The sequence below is a fragment of the Polyodon spathula genome, chromosome 6, assembly GCF_017654505.1.
Source record: "Polyodon spathula isolate WHYD16114869_AA chromosome 6, ASM1765450v1, whole genome shotgun sequence".
In the NCBI taxonomy this organism is placed as follows: Eukaryota; Metazoa; Chordata; class Actinopteri; order Acipenseriformes; family Polyodontidae; genus Polyodon; species Polyodon spathula.
Genome location: NC_054539.1, coordinates 3738342 through 3761778, shown reverse-complemented (window position 1 = coordinate 3761778; position 23437 = coordinate 3738342). Strand labels below are relative to the sequence as shown.

The 23437-nt window shown below is 34.9% G+C and overlaps 1 protein-coding gene across 24 annotated transcripts in view; it reads left to right on the top strand.

Moving 5' to 3' along the window:
- The window catches only part of LOC121316704 (neurexin-1-like), a 442910-nt gene that overhangs the window by 206663 nt on the left and 212810 nt on the right, over positions 1 to 23437 (top strand). For all 24 annotated transcript variants that reach the window (XM_041251791.1, XM_041251800.1, XM_041251794.1 and 21 more), the window contains one exon: positions 2234 to 2353. In XM_041251791.1, the coding sequence (XP_041107725.1) occupies positions 2234 to 2353 (120 nt within the window). The remainder of the gene's footprint in view (positions 1 to 2233; positions 2354 to 23437) is intronic.

Sequence of the window (23437 nt, the reverse complement as noted above, 5' to 3'; positions counted from 1 at the left end):
TTCTGCTGACAGAAAAATAGCAAGTTGCAACAACTACTCTTTTTCTTCAACGTTGTTTGATGACTAAACAGAAAATTACATCTTCACATATATATATATATATATATATATATATATATATATATATATATATATATATATATATATATGACACACACAAAGACACACACAGTGCTCCCTCGTTATAACACGAGACTCAGGGGACACACAATGAGAGCATTGTAACCGAAGAGCATTATAAACAGGGTATGGGGTTAGGGTTAGGGTTAGGGTTAGGGTTAGTGTTATAAACAGGGTAGGGGGTTAGGGTTAGGGTTAGGGTTAGGTTTAGGGTTAGTGTTATAGACAGGGTAGGGGGTGGTGGCCGTTACTGGACACATAACACACATCTGACTAAAATACAAAATCAAATAACTCCCTCTCTATAATGCACATATAGTGAAGCAAAAATGTTACTTGCCGTGAATTAATCATGCATAAAACGAATGCTGAATAAGATGTCTGTGTTATATAGTGTCAGCTTAGTTTTCTTCAGTTCAGATACTGTATCAAAGGGAGACAGAAACGGAAGTTAGACTGGGAAGTTGTTTATAGTTTAAACAGCAACGGTACTGTATTTACTGTAGAAATATTGCATGATTCACAAGTATTGGGAATTGGGGGACATATATATACAGTCATCTTTGGTTAACTCGACTTGGGGATAACTCGACACCTTCGCAAATTTGACAGACAGCCTTGATCCCGGATTTCCAGTATAAAATATATGCACCGTGCCTCTTTGAATTTTTTAATTGTACCGAAGGGATAAAAACTATTAAAGATTAGTGGATGACTAGTCGAATCGAACTATACAAGTTTGTACAGTACTGTATACTGTAATTGATTCATTCGTAGCAGTTCTTTCAACCGTTTTCATAAGGACATTTAACTAAAAATAAACCTGTAAATACTGTAATACTGTAAACGTGTGAGTTCTGTTACTTATATGTCATGGCTCATGTGCACCCGTGGTTAACTCAACACCTCAGATTATATATATATAAAAGGACAAAACTATTTGTATAAAGTAAACTACCCGATCACAGTCCATTAAATACCCTCAGCCAAGCAACTATAGGTATAGAAATATATGGAAACTAGTGCCAAAATTCAGGAATGCGTGCAGCCAATTACCTTTAAAATGATCTGAGTTATAGTAAAGGAGCTACCCCCTCCCCTCACCCAGGCTCCGCTACAGTTCATTATGCACCTGAAAGCTTTGCATTGTGATTGAGTTCGTCTCATGGCAGGTTTCAAAACTGTCCAGAAGGTGATAGAATTCCCACAGTAACCTTCTCAATTCACACCTGCTTGAGATAAAATATGGGATAGTCCTGACACAAGCTTACCGATTTTCAGCATGCAGGATTCTTTTGAAATCTGAAATGATGCAAAGCCAATAAACAACATCGTGTAGGCATTAGAGCAATAAATACGACTACTATGACTACTACTCTAAATATAATAATAATAATAATAATAATAATAATAATAATAATAATAATAATAATAATAATAATAATAAAAACAAGTGCACATGTTGTGAAGAAATCCTCGAGATGTAACTCAATTAATGGCATAGCTTGAAGTTTTGTAAAACGGAGCCAGAACTTAATTAATCCAGGGAGAGGTGTTCAAATAATATTTATAGCAAGTGTACACATTAATATTGAAGACTACATGAATGATCTTAAATTATATTCTTTACTGGTCACACCTACTGCGTTACTTATTTAAAGCATCTACTGTACAAAACATGTTATTATGAAAGATGATTTTTTATAACAATTACAATAATGCCTTAATTGTGTGTTTTATAACTCTGTTTCTATAATTGTTGTTGTTATCAGCTATTGTTTCTGCGATGTGTTATAACACATTTATAGATGTATTAATTCAGATTTACAACTTGTTAACCTTTCATTATTATTATTATTATTATTATTATTATTATTATTATTATTATTATTATTATTATTTATCATGGGCAATTACAGTACCCTATTTTTGAATACTGTACTACAGTTATGCTTTTCTCGAACTTTGACCTTTGAGCTAGTGTAAACTCCACATGACCCAGAGTGGTGTTGACAACTATGTGAAACAATAAGTGTGACCAAACAGACAGGAGTTCCAGTGAAGCGAAACAAATCAAAAAGTAGGCTGCTCTTTTTTTTCTGTCGAAATCTAGGCCCCAGTACTACCTGCCAGGAGGATTCTTGTGCAAACCAAGGAGTGTGTCTCCAGCAATGGGATGGATTCAGCTGTGACTGCAGCATGACCTCATTCGCTGGTCCCCTGTGCAATGACCGTAAGTACAACACTGCTTTATTTTATTTTTTTGTCAGCTTTGCGCAAGCGAATGCCTTGAAGCCATGTTTAGATTTGTGTATGACCTGGCCCTCTGAAAAGACCAATGGTTACTGTACAGCATTATAATTTGAAGTGGCAAGCTGGTAAAAATAAATAAATAAATAATACAAACAGAAAGAAAAAATGTATTTAAAAAAAAACAAAGTTGTTCAGGGAATGTCAGGTTTTATTTATCTCAGAACTGTATTTGCAAATTAACTAAAAAGAGAAATGTGCGCTATTCAAGTTCAGATTAAGTTGAAAGTGTAGTACGTGTAGTTACAATTTACTGTCAACATGACCTGACCACGAATTAACTGAACTAGTGAATTCTCAAATAGTCAAATAACAAGAGAGAACTGTACTAGATCTCTACAGACAGCTTCATATTCACTAGAACCTTAAAATAAATATAAAAGTGGGGAAAAGAAATTACCATTGTACCATTTGAATGAACATGGAAATGAATAAGCATATTATATAATAATATCATGCTGCCTTATTCTTAATGATTACAAGTTATTGTGTTTAGTCTAGTGATTCCCTCCTTACATGTTGGTACAGGGTGTCCCATAAATGAGTCAAAAAGGCAATATTACGTGTGTGTGTGTGTGTGTGTGTGTGTATGTGTGTGAGACAGAACCGTCCTGTACGTGCAAGAAATAACACGGCCAAATGTGGTGTGTGAGACAGGAACTGACCTGAACGCACAAGAAAAGACACGGCTGAATATGGTGTGTGAGACAGCAACTGACCTGTACGCGACTGTGAACAGTATTAGGCCAACCAAATCAATGTGCAGCACAAAATGAAACTGTGTACCAAAAACAGCCAAAATACTGCAAATACAATTGCTGATCTGACATTTTGCATTCATTTTTTAAATTGTATTTAACTGTATGTTGTTCATTTGAAGTACAGTTTTAATTTGAGTAGTCAAATTCTAGGTTGTATTTTTTCAGTTTTTATGCACAGTATATGGTCGGGCAGCAAATTTTACACTAAGGAATGTCAGCTGAACAAAACAAAAACAGCACTGTCATAATGGCTCGTTGTGTTAAGAATATCTTAAACGATGACATAATTGGAAATATCCGGATCAGCCACAACAGAATCAAAAGTAATAAAACACCAGGAATTATGTAAAAAAACAACATGAACAGTTTCCGTGGAACCACATGTACTCTACCAAACAAACATTTAAAACTTACAGATCACAAGGAGATCCTAATCAAATGATGCATTCTCAGGGCTAGCACCTCATATGTGTAAGTACATGTCACAAAGACGGCTGGAGTGGGGGACGTCAGACCAGAAACAGGAACCAGGAAATAAACAAAGAGAGGTGGAGTTTGGTGGAGCTGAGCGAATGGTCTCGCTCTGCATTTAATAATGAACAGATCGACAGAAACTAAACGGTTGCTATCTTCTGTTAAGAAAAACAACGAAACAGGACAACTTCAAGTGGTACCAAAATAACACATACGGTTTTTATTTGGTCTGTTTGTTTGCTAAACGATTTGTTTTGAGCTCGCTCGACTTTGTAACTATTATTACAATAATTTATTATTTCCTCTGTTCCAAGAGGTGTGAGTGGTTCTCCACTCACCAAACACACAACAACCCCGAATGAGTGAAAACATGCTGCTTTTTTATGCATACGTCTGTATGTATATATATATATACCACAGTCCATAAAAGAAAAGGGCAAAATAATTTTGTGAAACATGGATCGTAATCCAAAATTATAACAGCTGTGTTCCAGTATTCTTCATATTTCTAACATAAAGGTCATTTGAATCTACATCCATAGATGACAGAGATCCTGTTTTAAAAACTACAGCATGCTTCCATCAAAGGGAAGAGTCACCAGCAATTACTGAATATTTCAACCCACAATTACTCTTTAATGGCAGGGGATGACAAGTAAAATTTATTTTAAAACATCACTGTCTGCAGACTTCTATATGAAGTATTACAGATCATTTCTAATTGAAAAACAATTCCATGCTTTGCCCCATAGCTGCGGTGATCCCATTCTGCAATACTGTCACCATTGCCAACAAAGAATACCTTCCACATCTAGACGTTTCACAAAATGTCAGGGTAAAACATTTTAATGATGTGTGCTGGAAGCGATGTTAACTAGAGATGCTGAAAAGATTCACACTAGAGTTTTGAAATGAAAGAAACCTCCTCATTCTAGTCACCCAAACATATTTTTGTATGTGTTTCTGGTTACTAAGGCATCTGTAACAGATTATAATGATCATGTATCTCATTATAAAACTTGGTACACTATAGTATACACCAGTGGCAGCTCTTCATAAGAGGCTACAGAGGTTAAGCCTAAGTGTAGTTTTGTAAAAGTAAAAATTACTATACTACTTAAAACTATTTTACTTTAAAAATAATCGCAGTGCAATAAGCATACTGATGTGTGATAGCAGTGTGTCACTGGTGAGTTTTGTTTAGCCTCTAGCTCCCGTTCCCATTGCATACATTTTCAAAGCTTTCCAAGGTCTACTGTATTGCTATTAGCTAACATGACAGAATCCCATTGAGCCTCAGAATGGGTGGGAGTCTGTGTGTATTCCACGTTCAATCACTCTCTGTCTGTCAAGTTTAACTCTATTTGTATTGGCTACACGATACAAGTTTGCAGCTGGCCTTCACCACTAATTAGACTTAATCTTGATGTGTCTGTTGCCTGGCAGGGTATGGGTCTCCACGTTTGGCTACCTTTTTCGAAATCCATATGCAGTACGATGTAGTTGTATATATTTTTTTTTGTGAACAATGGGTGCCGTCGAAAATGTTGATTTTTTTAATTCATACACCAGTTTCCTTGCTTTCAAGAATAAAAAACAATGGTCGTCCAAAGCCTAGATTGGACCTTCTTCAACGGGGAGGTCCAAAACAAAACTGCCTTTTGAACTGCTCATGGTATTAAAAAAAAAAAAAAAAATGGCTGCCTGAGTATTCAACAGCAAAAGCTGTTCTGCTGGCCTTGTTTGCTTTTTCAAACTGGCTCTTCATCTTCACTGTGGATTTCTGTGGGGTACAGCAATTAGAAAAATCTTCCACGGGCTGTAAAAAGACACATCAGTACCCAGTCACATATCCACAGAGGTAAAATCTCAGCTTCTTGGGGAAGTCAGAATTGACATTGCGTTAAAGGAAGGATTGTGTTTACAAATGGCTAAACACAATGCTCTTGTTAAGAGGATTAGAGATGTAGTAAAACCACTAACAGATGTTGTTACCTGTTTAGCAAGACAGGAGTTGCCATTTCGGGGGCACAAAGAAGGTGCTGAATCATTGAATAAAGGGAATTATCGAGAACTAACTTATTATTGCATTATGTGACATTTTACTCGATAAGCACAGATAAGAACAGCTATATGGTTTATAACAGCTACTGTATATGGTTTATAGCAGCTATATGGTTTATAACAGCTACTGTAAATGGTTTATAGCAGCTATATGGTTTATAACAGCTTGTTACAGCACTGCTTTTCACATCCAGCTGACTAGGACTTCTAGTACAAACATCCTGATATAATAGATTTCTTATCAATTATTCACATTTTGTAAGTTGGAAGTCTAGGGTTAAATTTACTAAACAAGCGCAATTCTGTTAGCGACTTTTTACAGAATGCTTTGCAGCAGCAGTTTTTCTTTGAGGTTCAACCTTATGTGAATATGTAGTTATGGGCATTCCTGCATAAATTCACTGAGCGTCGGTATAGGACTGTGATCTATTGTGTGTTAACTGTCTAGACTACCAGGTAGGCCAAGTTAATAATAATAATTAAAAAAACAAACAAAAAAAATTCTAAAATCATTTAGTTTCAATTTAAAAATTAATATTTTATTCACATTGTACACCAATGTGTACAATGCAGCAGCACGATTTATGTTGTAAAAATAAAATGTAAAATGAAAATGTGCTAGGTATTCATTTGATTTTACTATTGTACTGTATTGATCTACTGCACATATTTATATAACATTAGTGTTATTTCAGCACAATGATTTACATTTAAAATTGCATTGAGCACTATAAATGTATGTGTGCACGATTTTATTGTATTTTTTTTGTAAACCCGGCACCTTCTTATGTCAGACAAACATGTGAGGGGCTACTGTATGATTATGAAAAGCTTTTTGGTGGTGAAGGTGGAAGGTGGGGGTCCCACTATAGACTCTGATGGGATTAAACTGCCTTTCATATATGCATTGTACGGAGGCAATTTACATTTAACAAAAACAACGTTAAATGTAACATATTTAACATATTTTCTTTTCTTACATATGACAAAATATATGCTTTGCTAAGTGTCACAGTGAAAATGTAAATTGTGGTATGTTTGCGCTGGCCCATCTTAGTACATCTACCCCTCAATGTCTAAACCTTTTTGCACAATTGTAGAAGTGAGGTTAGAGTTATGATTAGGGCACTTAGTGTTAAATTACATTAATTATATTGTAACTATACTTATTAACATTGTAATTATATGCAAGTACACATGTATTTACTACGTAACTACTATGGAAATACACAGCAATTAGAGACACATAATATAAGGTGTTACCCAACAGTTTTTCTTGTTAATGTCAGTTGATACTATGCCCTTCATAAGAAGCAATCATGGGTTGATTGTATGGAGCTCTTTGTAGTTGCATTATTATTATTATTATTATTATTATTATTATTATTATTATTATTATTATTAGTAGTAGTAGTAGTCCTATTTAAGGCCCGTTTGACGGGAACACACCAGCTGTCCAAAGACAGATGGAAAAAAATTCAAATTAGCACCCTTGGAGGTGCTAAAAAGGACGGACCTTAACTAATTCAACGAAAACCGGTCTAAAAAGGACTGTAAATTAAATATTTAAAGAAAACAGGGAGGTGGTACAGAGCACGCCCCCTAGAGTCCACTGGTCGACAAACGATGCCGTGTCGCCAGCAGACTCCGCGTGGGTGTGCTCTAAATGAATCCGGGAACGGACGAGGGCCCTGAACATGGCCCCGCAGCCAAAGAGACCTTCCCCGCTCATCTTTCGCTTCCTAGTAGTTGTAGTAGTTGTAGTAGTATTTATTTCTTAGCAGATGCCCCTGCCCATTATACTTAAAAGTAGGCAACCTGGCTTTGATATTGCTTCTATGGAAAATACAGATTTTTTTCTAGAAAATGCAATAAACAAAAATAAAAAAGAACTAAGCGGAGCCAGCGATAGCACACCAATGCATTACAGTTCTGACTAGAAGTTGCAGGTCTAATCCCAACAGGTACGTTTCCATTCTAATTGGTTTATTTATTTATTATTATGTTCCACCAATAAACTCCTTTGATTCAAGCAGATGGAAACAAAGTATACTCACCATCTAGTTATAAATGAAAGTATTTTTCATTTCTAAGTAGAGCTTCATTTAATGCCCACTAGAGGTCACCAGAGAGCTGCACAGCCTGTACTTGGATGTGCTTGCCAGTTGTAGTTTTTGTAAACCTTATAGAAAAGCTAGTGTTGTGCGGTGAGATATATCCTTGATATGACTGATTTTCAATACTGCAGATAGCATAGTACAGAGTACAGGTGTAATAGTGCAGCAGTTTTTTCAAATGGCATGAAAAGAGCCCTACAATGGAATTGAATATATGATGATGTTTCAATATATACCATTTACAAATGGACATCGTTTACCTTCCTAACTAGGCAGTGTTAAAGATTAAATTCAACTCTGGGTCCTCAATTGAATTGTGTTAGACACTTGAATTGCATTAGAATCATGACAGCTCCTATTTTTACACAACAGAACACAACAAATCACGTCCCTGTGATGTGAAACAACAGCTTCTCGACAAGTGAAAATAACGCACCAAGGCACCCAGCTCAAGCAACACTCAAACCTACTGCTCAGGAACTGTCACAAAATGAATGCAAGCTGTTTAATTTAGCACTTAGTCTTTAACACACTTCTTGTTAGGAAACAACACCCTAAATATGGACCTAGATAATGGGCTTTAGAAACTTTAGCATTCATATTAATGTATAGCTCTGTGATAGATAGAACTTTATTCTAATGTCTTATGGACTGCATTTTTACTCTCTTGCTCTGTGGAAAGCAAGAAAAGACTGTATTAATTTATTTTAAGTAAAATAAAACAGCTAATGTTCCAAATCTAGTAATAAGAACAACCTAAGCTAGCACGGCTTGTTACTACTGTATTTTTATTTTTATTATCAGCATTTTCATTTTGGAAATTGCACTTCAGAGTGAAGTGCTTTACAATTCTGTCCACTCACATGCAAGTGAGTCTCATGAGCCGTTTAATTTCTTTAGCTCTATTTACCTTGTCATGCAAATGCTTTCTGAATAAAGTCAGTCTGTGCTTTCCTTTCTTCCGTATATGAAAAGAGTGTAACTTACAAACACCTGAATTAGAAATCCTAAAACAGACCTCCTTTGGAGATGACACAAAGCAACAGGAAACCATAAATGTTAATATATGCAGAACAGCACGTCTGTGAGAAAGATAAGATAGCTTCTTTGTCATCACAAAAACACATTAATAGATTTGGATTCAAACAGAAGCACTTCCTCTGATCTTGAATGAAGGAAAACTTTAAAACCTGAAGTTGTGTTTTTCTATCAAGACTAAGTTTATACTGCAGAATAAGAAGGTTTGATTCTATGCAGATTATATAAAACCACTCTGATAGAACCCTTTACAGTTGAGCAAACATTATTGGATTTTGAGACGGTTACATGACTGGTGAGACTAGTAATCTCCCTCTACAACAGCAGCATTTCAAGTAGTGTACGTACCAGCCTGTATTGTTTCTAGAGAATCGGTTGGTTTGGAAATTCTGTAGCACGTTGAGCATGTCAGAATCTGAAGATGACTGTCCAACTGTCTATAATTCTTGGGATGTCTGTCTGTCTATACAGAGAACTGCTTATCCAGTTGTGTTAATTATTTATACAACAGAACATGGGGAATGTATATGAAAGCAGTAAGTTTGTCTGCATGTCACACTTGCTTTTTACATATACATGCAGTACAGTGGAGGTTGCAGGTCGTGGTGATATATTACTGTGAGGGCCTCATAAATGTGGATAATGGTGAGCCATAATGCTAATTGAAAATCCTGAGTAACACAAGGAATTTATTTAAAGGAAAGCAGAATTATACACAGTTCTTGACTGTCCCTATAGATTTACTCAAGCCTTTGGAAGTTAGTATGTGTTAAACTTGTGACTAATTCAAGTATAACTGATGGCCCATTCCCACTCCACTTTTAGGTGGCTTCAACAATTAAAAGCCTTTATGCAGCTATGCAGTTCCAGTTATAGAGCTATTACAATGAAAAATTGAAATGGTGGAGCGCCACCTGATTTAACGTGATTAGAATAAGGGTAATCCTTACAAATTATCTTAGAAATTAAAAAGGGCAAAAATATGCCACACCCATCAAAATAATAAAAATGTATTCCTTTTTGCTTAAAGACATTTCAAACCTGAATGAAACAGTAAATTAACAACCATGCCTATTATCTCTGACTTATGGAACTTCAGTGCATACAGAACTGTGCTTTGTCTCAGATTTCTATATATCTATATATATGATTATATATATATATATATATATATATATATATATATATATATATATGTGTGTGTGTGTGTGTGTGTGTGTGGTATATATATATATATACACACACACACACACACACACACACACATTATATATATATATATATAATATATATATATATATATATATATATATATATATATATATGTTATAATTGCACGCACAGAATCATAGGTGTTCAAGTTGTCCTCCTTCAAATTCCTCTTATTCAAGCAAGGAAGAATCGCAGCCAAGCTTGAACTTCCATGCATGTAAACATTGTAAAAGAAATGGTAGCTATTGCATGGCAGCTCATCTTGAGTCGGAAATGGCATATTTGAGTGCTGGTTTTTTATCTCTCCCTAATGCATTAATGAGGCATTTTGGCTGCCTGCTGAACTTGCTATGCATTGGCAAAGGTTTTGAGTCTGAAATAGTAATATGCTAGTTCACAAAATAGCTAGTGCACAATAGAACAGGGGGCAATGCAGTACTGATCGGAAGTAGTGCTGTACTATTAGAATAAAAACACCTCTTATATTAGTATCTCATATTTTAAACTGAGACTTGTTGACTTATTCCCCTAGCTCTTGAAAAGAAAACAAAACAAACCGAAACAACATATGCTCTCTCGGAAGGAGAAGACATTGAAATAATTAAACAACTCTACCTTCCAAAATGGAAAGCACAAAGCAAACATTTAATAAAACAAATGTACTTCAAAAGTAGACATTAGACAAATTCAAGATGAGGAAAAAAAAAAAGACGACACGATCTGAACTGTGGTGCATCTACTGCCATATTGATCTTGCTGTGGTTTTCCCTGCTGTGTGGTATATTAATGTGCTTTTTAACATTACTACATCAAATAATACTGCAAAATGAGGCCAGAGAAGAATCTGCTTAATTTATTTTATGGCTGTGGGATGTAGGTCTGTCACTGTCTGAATCATTTAAAAGACCCCAGCGTGGAATAAAGAAGAGAATTGCAGGTGGTAATTCAGAATGCTGTGTAAAACATGTTCATGGGGTATTTCATTAAATGGTTTAGTTTTCCAGGGTTGTCACTTTGATAATTCCCATTAATCCTGCCACTGCACTTCCTGTGCAGCTGTAAATAGGACCCTACCTTATACTTGCTTGAAGGATAATGGATCTTGAATCTAAAGTCATAACACTTGGGAGTATAAAACATTAAGGGGTAACGATCCTAGCTTTTTGACCTAAGTTTGGGTTTCCATGGAAAGAAAAAGGCAGATAAACAGCAGTGTAACTTTCTAATTGGAAATTAAATACTTCTACAGTACACATGTAAGCATCCATGTGTAAGTATTCAGAGCGCAAACAACCACACAGTCTTGCCAAAAACAATAAAAGTGGGTGACATATCAAATGGTCTAAATCCCCATATATGTGCATGCATACATACTTACACGCATGCATACAAGCACCCGATGTTTGCTGACATTTAGCAGTCATGCACATATAAATATGAAACCTTTATGATAAGTAGCTAAAAGCCGCAAGTCATTAAATATAATAAATGCAGCTTCATGCTACAGAATCCTCTATCCACAAATATGTTACTTCAGGGATCACTGAGCTAATGTTTATTATGCCTGTGGTACAGATTCTAGTATCAGTGATGTATTGGTAAATGATTCCTTGTTATTGCTAAATGACTGTTTGCATGGTAATAGAAATATGAGGTTATGATTTGAAGCCACCACTTGAAGTCTTGCTTCTTCTGAACACGAGAAAAGTGAGTGTGTGAACTCCCTGATGTGCAGTGATGGCTGTACAAGCGAGCAGGTCCTTGATTACTAGGTAGCACTGAACAGCTCGGGGAGTTGATACCCTTGTCACATACAACTTTGTTTTCAGTATAGTAGCTGTTTTCATTTTTATTTTAGTTTTGACAGATAGCATTAAAAAAGTGTGTGCCAAACTGGTATCATTTGATATAAACGTGCTTTCTGAGAGATCAGATCAAATCACCATCGGTTTTATAATGGACAGAGAGGACAGCAACAGGCAGAATGTCACTGCAAATAAAAAATAAATAAATAAATAAGGATACATTTCCAGTTCGGGTTTAGCAATTCCTTTACATTCATTACCAAGTTTTGTATTTAGTCATCTGTCTTTCAAAAACATTTTAGTTCATTTACATGTACACAGTAAGGCTAAACAAAAGGTTTAAGGCTCATATTTTCATTTAAAAATCTTCCATTTTTTTATTTTTTAAAGAATAGCCCAGATACGGTTTCCAGTTTTTCTTTGATCTGATGCTGTTTTACTATCCCTCTCCATCAGTCAAAGCAATCTGTCTCTCCCAGTCATCCTACAGTACCTGAGAATGGAGTCTTGCAGTGTCCATGTGATTGGATCATAGACGTAGCAGGGCTGGATTTTTGCCAAGTGAGCAGCCTTTTAAGACAAATGTTTGGTAATACACAAATTAGGGGGCTCCATTACAGTGCCTAGCGGTACGGAGGCACAACTGTCAATCATCTCTATTGCAAACCACAACAGGTAAGATCCGCAGACAACACAGTGCAGTGGAGTTTAAAATACCAGACGAAACACAAGCAAACAGGATACAATTGAGTATAAAATTGAAATTCAGTGTATTCAGTGACTAGGCTAATCTGGAATTAGAAAGGCACTTTGATGTATTAGGAGTCGGTCACACACTCTCCAGTCAGATAGAGATAAGACATGTACTGAATGAAATAGAGAGGATCGGAATGGTTTCTTTTAATGCTGCACAGAGGAGAATGAGATAAAAAGGACACATGGTTGTACAACCAGTGACCTAATGCATGACCCAGTGACTGCAAATAGGTGAGTAAGCCAAGGGTTAGTGAGAAAAGTACAGATTGAAAGGGATCATCCTGGCTCAGATGTATCTGTCTTTATAGCAAAGGGCTATATGTGCTGTTTATTTATTTATTTTTTAATCTAATGGTTCATGTTACATCATATTAAATGATTACAGAACACACCGTATTGTTTACAAGAAACACATTCGAGTACCTTTGCTGCATCCCTTGTTTTATCTACTATATTGCAGCAATACAGTTTCAGTGGAATAATGACTAATATTATAGATGTTCCAGCTTTTATTTATTTATTTATTTTTTTAAAATGTTAGAATATATTTCACAAGTGATGTGTTTCTTGTAGACATTACAGAAGGTCTTGATGAGATATATCCAGTGCCAGAGTGGAGATAACTGACATCCTAAACTGCATTACGTAAAGTAAGAAGACAATGTATATATTATAAAGCTTGCAAGGTTTTCAGGCAGTAAATCTATAGTACAAGTGTCTGGCACATTAATTTGTTAATCCACAAGTCTATTACCAGCAAGTTCCAATTAACCTATAGGTATATGAACCTATTTCACAAATGTAGTGTAGCCTCGTCCGGAGGGGTGAGTATAGATTTATTATTATTTTATTGTTTATGTATATATCTCTCAGTAAGCCATATACAGGTACAGTAGTCGAAATTCAATTTACAATGGGTTAAGCCAGCAAAATGCATATTAGAAAATATAGATACAACAATACAGTTCGAAATGTACACAACTACAAAACATATATAACAAATGCACCAGACTTTTGTTCAACTGTTCTGGTGTATTTGTCATCAAAAGGCAACATCATCAGAAATTGAAAAGCTGACCTTACTGTCTCCACAAACTCTGACCTCAAGATGCCCTTTGTCTATAAAACGTATTGACTAAGATTACACGCTGCGGTGATTCAAGCCACAGTTGGTTCAAAGTGATTTATAATAATCTAGGGGATGTGAAACACTTATGGAAAGGTCTGGCTGAAGTCCAGTGAATTGATAATTATGGAACAGCCACTGACTTTAACACACATGATTTGTGCACACATACAGTTTTTTTGAAAATCAGTTGACTTATATCTGCAGTAGATCAGTAGATCTGCCTCCAGGACAGATGTTGGTTTGATAAATCTCACACAGACTAATGACATCATACTGGGGTCCTTCCTCCCTGGCAGATCACTCGGTCCTGGGTGTCTTTGCAATCTATAGGATTCTGTGCATTATAAAAAGAAATGACCTCGTACAGTGGTGATGCAACTGCTTTGTAATTCCATAGTTCTGAGTGTGTGAACTAATGTACATACTTTATTATTATTATTATTATTAGCATTTAGACATTAGATATACTGTAAGAAGATGATCCTTTCGTGATGTCATTAGTCTACTGTATGTAACCTCCAGAGACGCAAAAAGAAACAACGCTGTGTGTGATTTGCATCACAAAAAATATTGCTGTACATGTTACACAAGAACGATAAAATGAAATGTGGACAGTAGTTTCTCGATCGGTGACATGGTGTAATGATAACGAGTTAAATGTATCGAATGCCTACAAACAAACAACAAACAAAACTAACTTGTGTGACTCTCATGCAATTATTATACGTGCTGATAAACTGAATAAATTGACTGAGCTCCTTCTGTTTTCTTGCTGTCTTCTGCCACTTATAATTCACCCTCGATTCAAGTTGTAAATTGCAATCTTTTTTACTTGTATCTTCATTATTTTCATTTAATGATCATTATTTTTGCAATCTTTTTGCATTAGGTAGCCGGCTGCACATGATTCCAGTATATAAAGCATTGCAAATTTCAGGACGAAATGTTTAATTCTCTTCCCAAAAATGAATATAAAATATCTGTTTCATCAACACAAAGTGTTTAAGATAATGGTTCAGTAGGACTGTCAATTAAAAACTGCGACTCGGCAAGAAGAAAATCTAATTTAATGAGCAATCAGGTTTTATATGCTGCAGATGTTTTGAAAATATAAATGATTGAAAGAAAAAAAAAGATAGGAAAATGGTAGCTGCTAGACATTCAGAAAGAAACAAAGAACTTTACATGGAGATCCAGGAACATCATTACCCCCTTTCCCAACAAACAAGTGTAGCTTATTTTACTATGCAAAATAAAACCTGCAGTCGCCCACAGCTGTGATGCATTTACTACAACATGTAATTCCTTGGTAGCTAGTTTATTCTACCAGATTTTTTTTTTTAAATATACTGTATATTCTCCCATAATCTGCTTTATTGGAAACCAACCCAGGCCTAAATTAAAGTCTATGGCAGCTGTGGTACAACAGCTTCATCAGTTTGCTCTGTCGTACAGGTAATGCTGTTTGTTTATTTGTTTTTTTTGTCAAACAGATTATCTGGCACTACTTTGATTTCTTTTGTAAAGTATATAAAGCAAAGCATTGCATTTTGTCGACAAATTATCTGGCACTATTTTAATTTATTTTATAAAGTTTGTAAAATAAAGACACTGCTCCTCTCCTTCTTCACCTTTCCAACAACAATGAATATAACACAATGAATTGAATTCATTATAGTTAATAACCACATGCTTTGGGCTGCATTTTTATTATTTTATTTTCTGTATTTACTTGTTAAACAGCCCTTTGCTTTATTAGCACCACTGTCTATTTTAAAAGTATAAGATATCTTTCTATTTTTTCTGAAGCATCCTTAAATTATGTTAATCAAATAGAACAGGAAAGATAAGATAATTAGGCTATTATACTATATTTTTATAACCTTTTAAACCATGACAAATGAATAAACTGTATATTGTAATGCTCATTTAACTCAGTTGACAGCTGTGTTAAAGTTCCAATGTGGTCTTCCTTTTGATTTCAAAGCAGACATCTGAATGACACAGGAAAACCATTTAACTATGAAGTGCAGAATCTCAGGAACGGTTTTGATGTATTGATCATCATAGAGGAAGGAGATTGTGAGTCCTTATTTATAAGCCTGTGTCTAATAACAAACCATAAAAAGCATTCTGGCTGGGACTTAATACTGTCTAGCACAATAGCTTATATTCTGAGACGTTCCGAATTGTGAGAGTCTGACAGGTCCAATTCTAAACAAAAGAGGTTTTGTATGGTGTTTGTATTGAAGTAAAAATTCACAGCCCAGGCATGAAAAATGAAGAAGCAGATTAAAAGATGTCATTACAATTAAAATAAAATGATAATAATAAGTTATTTTTGATTTGATTTCTGTGCAACACGACCTGTGCTGTCTTAATCCATTTCACCGTTCCACATCTTATGGTTACTGAAGCTTTTCATTGTAGTACTAATGTCACATAGGGCAGATGATTTGTATAATAAAGATCCACCTACCCTACTGTCTATTAAATATTTTGGCAGGTCAATATTGGTTTTAGCGCCTACCAACATTCCCCCCAACCACCCACCCACCCAAAAAGACCCTCTAAATTGAAAAATCTAATCGTACAGCAGGTTAGTAGCACTAAATATCTGATACATTTGACAAGCCTCAGTGGGTCACAGCATTCCTGAATTGCATGAAGCCAGTCATCTTATAACACTTCAGCTGGGTTTCTTCAGAGACACTTAGGAGGAGCTCTGAGCTCCAGTGCCAGTAATTTCATGGTGAGTTATGTGTCTTGAATGTAATATATCTGCACCTCTTAATTCACACGGTTCATTAGATACCATCAAACTCAGATAATTACTTTAGGTTATTATTCTATTTATTAATTTTTTTTTACGATGCAATCCGAGGACCTCTCAATATGCATGCATGCCGTGCTTATCAAGGAAATAACAAATAAAAAAAAAATAAGTGAGAGCTGTCAATTAATCCCAGTTAAATTCTGCGATCAACGGGACATCTTTTGGAGATATATATATATATATATATATATATATATATATATATATATATATATATATATATATATAGATATCTTATATATATTAATTTTTGCACGTGCATTAATCACACTCCTCTGCCTCGACCCTCTTAGCATACCGTAACTCATTCTCTGTGTCACCATTTTAATAATAGAGTGCAATACTTCTTCAAATTGTCAGATGACGCAATCCCATAGCTAACATCAAATGTGGTAGTGACCGATGACCAAGGAAGACAGCGGGAGAGAAAGATGGCACTCAGGCAGTAATTGCAGTTAAGTGCGGTTGTGCACTTTTATTCTAAAATGAATTTCTAACTAAAACAGGACAGCTAAGCTATTTCCCTGTACAAAAACCTTTTAGAAACTTATTTAAACATAATCCTTCTTCTTCTTTCTTCTTCTTCTTTCTTCTTCTTCTTCTTCTTCTTCTTCTTCTTCTTCTTCTTCTTCTTCTTCAAAACCACCCATCAACTCCCCACATACATCCCACTACACCCACCTCGACTTCCTGAACTGTATAAATTAGCATTTTCCATTCTCAGGGAACACCCAGGGACTTATGGGGTAAGCATATCTTGAAGATAAGAAGGTCCAAGACTACATACAGTAAGGCCTTATAGATAATAATAATAATAATAATAATAATAATAATAATAATAATAATAATAATAATAATAATAATATATAGCATCAGTAATAAAACAAACTTGAATGAGATGTATTAATTAAATATGTGATTAAAACCAAGATTAACTAAGATAAAAAAACAAAAACAAATTCAAACAGTTTGTGGTGAATAAATAATTATGGTCTCTGTATTGACACAGTCTGAGATGGAAGATGAGCTAGCTATATGTTAACGAAACACACGCATGCATGCACGGACATGCACACACACGCACGCCTGCATGCACACACACACATACACACACAACAGCTAACATTGCTGAGAGATTGTACTTCACAAATAAAGGACTTATCTTTTGATCTGTCAGGCATGAGTTATAGCATCCTACAGCACACCCTTTGCAGAGTACTACAAAGAAACATTTTTCTCCCCTATTGTTGTCTATCGATTCCATGTAGAAAACTGCAGCGTATTATGATGCTCTGTTACATATTCTTCCAGGTAACTGTTGTTGGGAGTAATGGAAATATTCCATTAAGAATTTTAAAATTGGGTAATTGTTTCAAAATTAGTTTTCAAATAATACCACCAGTATAATTCTAGTGAATTAATTTCATTTATTCATATGGTTTGCCATGCATCTTCTCATACATATGTCCATTAAGGATTTCAGTTTTTCTCTGACAGATATTAAAATTGTTTGTACTGTGCTGTTAAATGACTTCCCTTTCATTCTTGATACAGCACAAATATGTCCTTTTTTAAAAAAAAAAGCTTGTTAAACAAAAAAACTTGTTAAACAAAAACGCAACCAAGCATTACAAATAGTTTAGTTTTACGGATGGAGGTATGGTATATATCACTACAATATAGATAGTCATATTATTTTATGACCAGTTGAGCAGCAAAGCAACTAACTGAAGGTTATATAAGCTGAGTAATATGATCATGTTCATTGTTCTGCCACACTGACTGGATTTGTATGGGGATCTCATCTGCAGCACCTGCCTCGGAGCTGCTATTGAGAACTCGTTCCATTTATATGATGTCAATATTGAATGAACAAACTGTATTGTCAAGACTGTACTCTTTATCTCTCAATAACATGGTAAATAAATCCATAAGAGGTGCACAGTACTTCATATTATGTTCAATGTTAACAACAAAAAAAAAAGTATTGACAAAAATATTAATTATTTCCCTACATTTTGACATATATGTTCACTTTAGTTGGTTAATATATATATATATATATATATATATATATATATATATATATATATATATATATATATATATAGTCAATACTTGGAAATTCATAGGAGCCTGTGGCTTCGGGCATTATAGCCCCCTGAGGAACAAAATTAGGGGTCTCTTGTCTTTTTATCTTGAACAGAGGCTGAGATATTAGCAATTCAAATGTAAGGGAGGTAACTCACGCTGAAACCCCGTGAAGTGATGACTGTCTTGGGCAAATCTCTCTCTCTCGAGGAGTCGGCGATGACTGTCCATTCTTTTTTCATAAGAACGAAAGAACCTCATGAAAGTTTTTCCCGCTGATAGCTAATGCCATTCGAAATTCCTTTTTGGCCAGGGTATTTCTATTTTCACCAGAACATCTGCTTTTTTCATGAGAACGATTCAGTTTTTTGTGAGACGAGGGGCAAATAAAATAAACACATTCCCACTCGCAAAATGAAAAGACAATGTTTCAGTCAATCTTATGGACTCCCAATTATTTACAGACATGCCATGGTTTGCTAAAGATATTTGCAGGCAGTTTTTATTTATGTATTTTTAAAACTTTTTTTTTTAAGTTCTTTGATTTTTTGGGGTTTTTTTCTGACGAAAGAAGATTAGATCTTAGATTGCTCAGAGCCATGCTCAGGAACAGATTCATATTTTTTTCACCAAACCAGTAAAAGGCACTATTTTGAGCTAGTTCCCTTTTATCCTAAAATTGTCAAATAAAAATTCAAAAATATTTTGGAGCTGGAAATTGCCAAAAAAAACTGCAAAACACTTTTTTTTTTTTTTTAATTCATTTCTGTACTTTAATAACTCTAACCCCGTTCAATCTTTTGAATGGGGTCAGAGTTATTAAAGTACAGAAATTCAGGTTTAACATTAAACTGCCATGCCACTATAATATATTGGTTTAGGCATCCATCCATTGCAAATGTATTGATAAAAAATACAGTTCTCGAATGAATGATAATGCTACACTGACTGTAACCTAATTCCAGCTTTTCTTTTTTTCACTTATCTTATTTACTGGTACATTTAACTGTAGTGTTTTTTTGTCGATAGTCAAGGACAGGCCCCATTGTGTGCTGAAAAGAAATGTGGCTGGATCGTTTCTCTAACTGATCATTAACTCCCTGTGCTTATCTCAACAGCTCTCGGCATTAATCTGTCTTCAAATTTACGCTGCTGCTGACAGAAAGCACTGATTAATTAGGAGTGTGGAGACACCCATGCAGCTAAATTACCTGTCCAGCACAACCATTTAGATTACATGGCATTGTTAAAATGGAATCATCCCAGCGTTATGGGTTAATGCTCTACCATGGTACAAAACACAATATTTTTACAGATAACCGTATGAACATTCTTGTCTGAGATACCCTAGTAATTTAATGTCATGCAGAAAGATTCCTTATTGGCTCAGTACAATCTATGAGCATATCATCCTAGATGGGAATGAGGTACCCGCATTATGCTTGTAGTAAAAAAAAAAAAAAAAAAAAAAAAAAAAAAAAGAAGCTGATTTTCTAGTCATACTGGAAACAAATGGAACAACCATCAAAAACAATACCAGATCTAAAGAAGCTTATTCTTCGAAAACTGTTAGACAAAAAGCTTTTTTTTTACCCCTCGGTATGTAGGTTACTCATATCAGTGGGGGTCCCTCATATAAAGCAAAACCGCTGCTGGCAAATAAATCCAAGCACAATATGCAAACCAGTTTTTAAACATTCATGATATCTTTGTTACAACACAATCCTTTATTGAAACCTATACATGTAGATGTGTATTTTCATTGGAAATTAATCATGTCATGTCTGTCCAACACTGAGACAGTAATTTTTCGTGCCGAGTGACTAGCAACCTTCAGTGCAGGCAAGAATTAAAATACCTCATACTGTCTTGATCGATATAGAAAGGGCTTCAAATAATAGAGATTTAGTAAACAGCTTTATATGAGTTGGAAGTAATGAGGCAACCTCAGCCAATACAACTGTCTTCTTTAGGTGCAACACAGCGAAATAAATCCATTGGTTTGAGGAGTATTTGGGCTCTGTATTATGAATGCTTCACTGGACAGTAACACAGAAAACGAGCCTGCAGGAATATGCTATCTAAAGTGCTTTCCTTGCACATTCACTATTTATATATTTATTTCTTATATATTCCTTTAAAAAGATTACGCTTTGTAATCCATGTGAAGTTACCTTGAGTGTAGGTTAAACAGTATGAGAATTAGAAGACCTGGGCAGCCTCTAATAAATGCTTGTAGGATAATCACACCTCTGATTTCCTTTCAGCTAATTCTGACATGCAATGCCCTCGTCTCTTACAGACACATCAGCGATGACCCCAGGGTATCTTTATTAGAAAGTACATTCTGCTAACGCGAGAAGCTTATTGGCAGCTAGGTAAACAAGGAAAAGAGCTTATGTATTGGAAACCGGGTTCCTCAAGTGCTCTGAACCTTAATTGTGAGAAACAGCCTTTTGTGGAAAACTGGGGGCTTATTTATACATTTTACAATGCATAATCTCATAAAGATAATACAGTGTAAATGCAGGTACTTGAATCACACCATTTGGTATGGAATTTTACTTTATTAGGGAAATCGTAGAAATCATAGCAGAGAAAAACAAATGATCAACCTGGTAATCTGTGACTTTCTTTCTGATGTGTTCAATATACACTATATTACAGCTATGGTCAAAAGTTTAGCATTACCCTATAGAATTAACACATTTTGCTTCATAAATGTTACATTAACATATTGAATACAATTCCGCTTTGTAGTTTTCCATATATTTAACAAAAAACTGACAAAAATTAAAAAATATGACATGAAATATTGTACTACTATTATGGAATATCATTTTGTAGTTTCTTTTGATTACATGATGTTAAAAAAAAAAAAAAATCTAAATTATGTTCATATATATTTTTTTAATGATGTCTCAATCCTAAAATTCTAGGTGATGCTAAACTTTTGGCCATAGCTGTAAATAGGATTGAACTTTTAAGGTCTGAAAAGGGACAGTTATTTAGTATTGGCACTTACTAATTAAGGATGTTTCACCTTAAAGTTTATAAAATGAAGTAAGACAATTGGGGGTCATCAAGAGAATAAAGGTATCTTCTGAAACCATCGCTCTACTGTGCCTTTTATTAATTTGAGCATCTCCTAACCAATTAACCACAGCAATCTACAATTAATTTATTAATATTTGTGAGATAATAACTCCAAAGCGAGCTTCTGCGGTGGTTACTCGGGAGGCAAAGTGGAGGAGAAAAAAATCAAGCTCAATAACTTCCTTATTAAGTAAACGCACACTTCATTCATTGAGATGATTGCATTTAATAGAAACGCAAGGGTAGGTCTCCAGGTGTTCCACGCCAAAAGCTTATTTATAGAAGTACAGAAATATTGGAAAGAGACATACTATTGTCTGTCACAATAATAGGTCTTTATGCATGGTCTTCTGTAATTACTTCTATTAAAGGGATACTAAAATGCATACACTGCAAACACTGTTATCTTGATAGAACAATTACAAGTAAACTGTCTTTTAAAAAAAGAACAATTATCTGTACATGGACTGTAAAAAATATATTTTGTTCTGTGTTTGCAATGCCATCTAAAAGAAAACAAGTTACATATTATTTAGAAGGCTGAACATAGCTTCAAGAAACATGAGTTGTGGTTAATTAACACAAAACCAGAAACATTTGTATACCCCTGCTGTGTCTAGCATAAAGTAATATCACACCCATATGTCCCTTTCTCATATTTAGCATTTTTTGTATTTGCCTCCAGAAACGGAATAAGACATTACCATCAAACAGCATTCATTTCATGACTTTCAGTTCAGTGTTATGTTAGAAGATTTAAGATACATTCAGTTTCAACACTTGAAGAAGGACGGGAAGGAAGCATGAATTTTACATGTTTACAGATGAAACTGTAATGCACTGTGACAGGGCAGGATGAATTCAAAAATGTGTACAGCAAATAGATGCCAACTTTATGGAAAAATGTGCTACCTAATTTAAACCACTTTAAAATATAACCTAAAGAGACACTTAAGTGGTGAACAGGTGTTGACTTGCAATTTTTTTCAAGACGGCATACATCTCCTGTCATCACCACCTCAAAGAAGTGAAAGTCAGCTTTCCTTGCTTCTTGTGATACCTTGTCTCCGAGACTGTGTGTGTTCTACTGAAATGAATATGTGAATGTGGTGCTTGTTTCAGAGTACATAATGATTTACGTACTGATTGCTAGTAATAATAATAGTAAAAACAGTACATGGTATAAAGACAGCATTATTGTTACACTTGAAGTTTAATATAAGCATCAGTAATAGAAAACGTAACGTGAACGATAGACAGCCGATGATTGCAAAAGTAGTACAGAAATGTTGGAGATATAACCTGCACTCTATGTATAATGTACATGATTGAACAGTCTTGCACCTCTTGTATAATCTGAACCTCTGGTGTACTACCCTATAAAAAACACCAAAGCATATTATTACCCGTGCAGATTCAGTGCTACGCATATTAAACATATATAGCAGAGATTCTACCACGTGTTTGTAAAATGGTGCATGTTATATGTGGTTACATTATGGTAACTAATCTGGACCTTACCGCAACATATTCTTAGGTATAAATGACATCATTCTATGATGTTTCTTTTACTTTATAGCAAGCCATTATTCTTATTAGCCCTCCTCAGTACATTATTATTGCCTTCC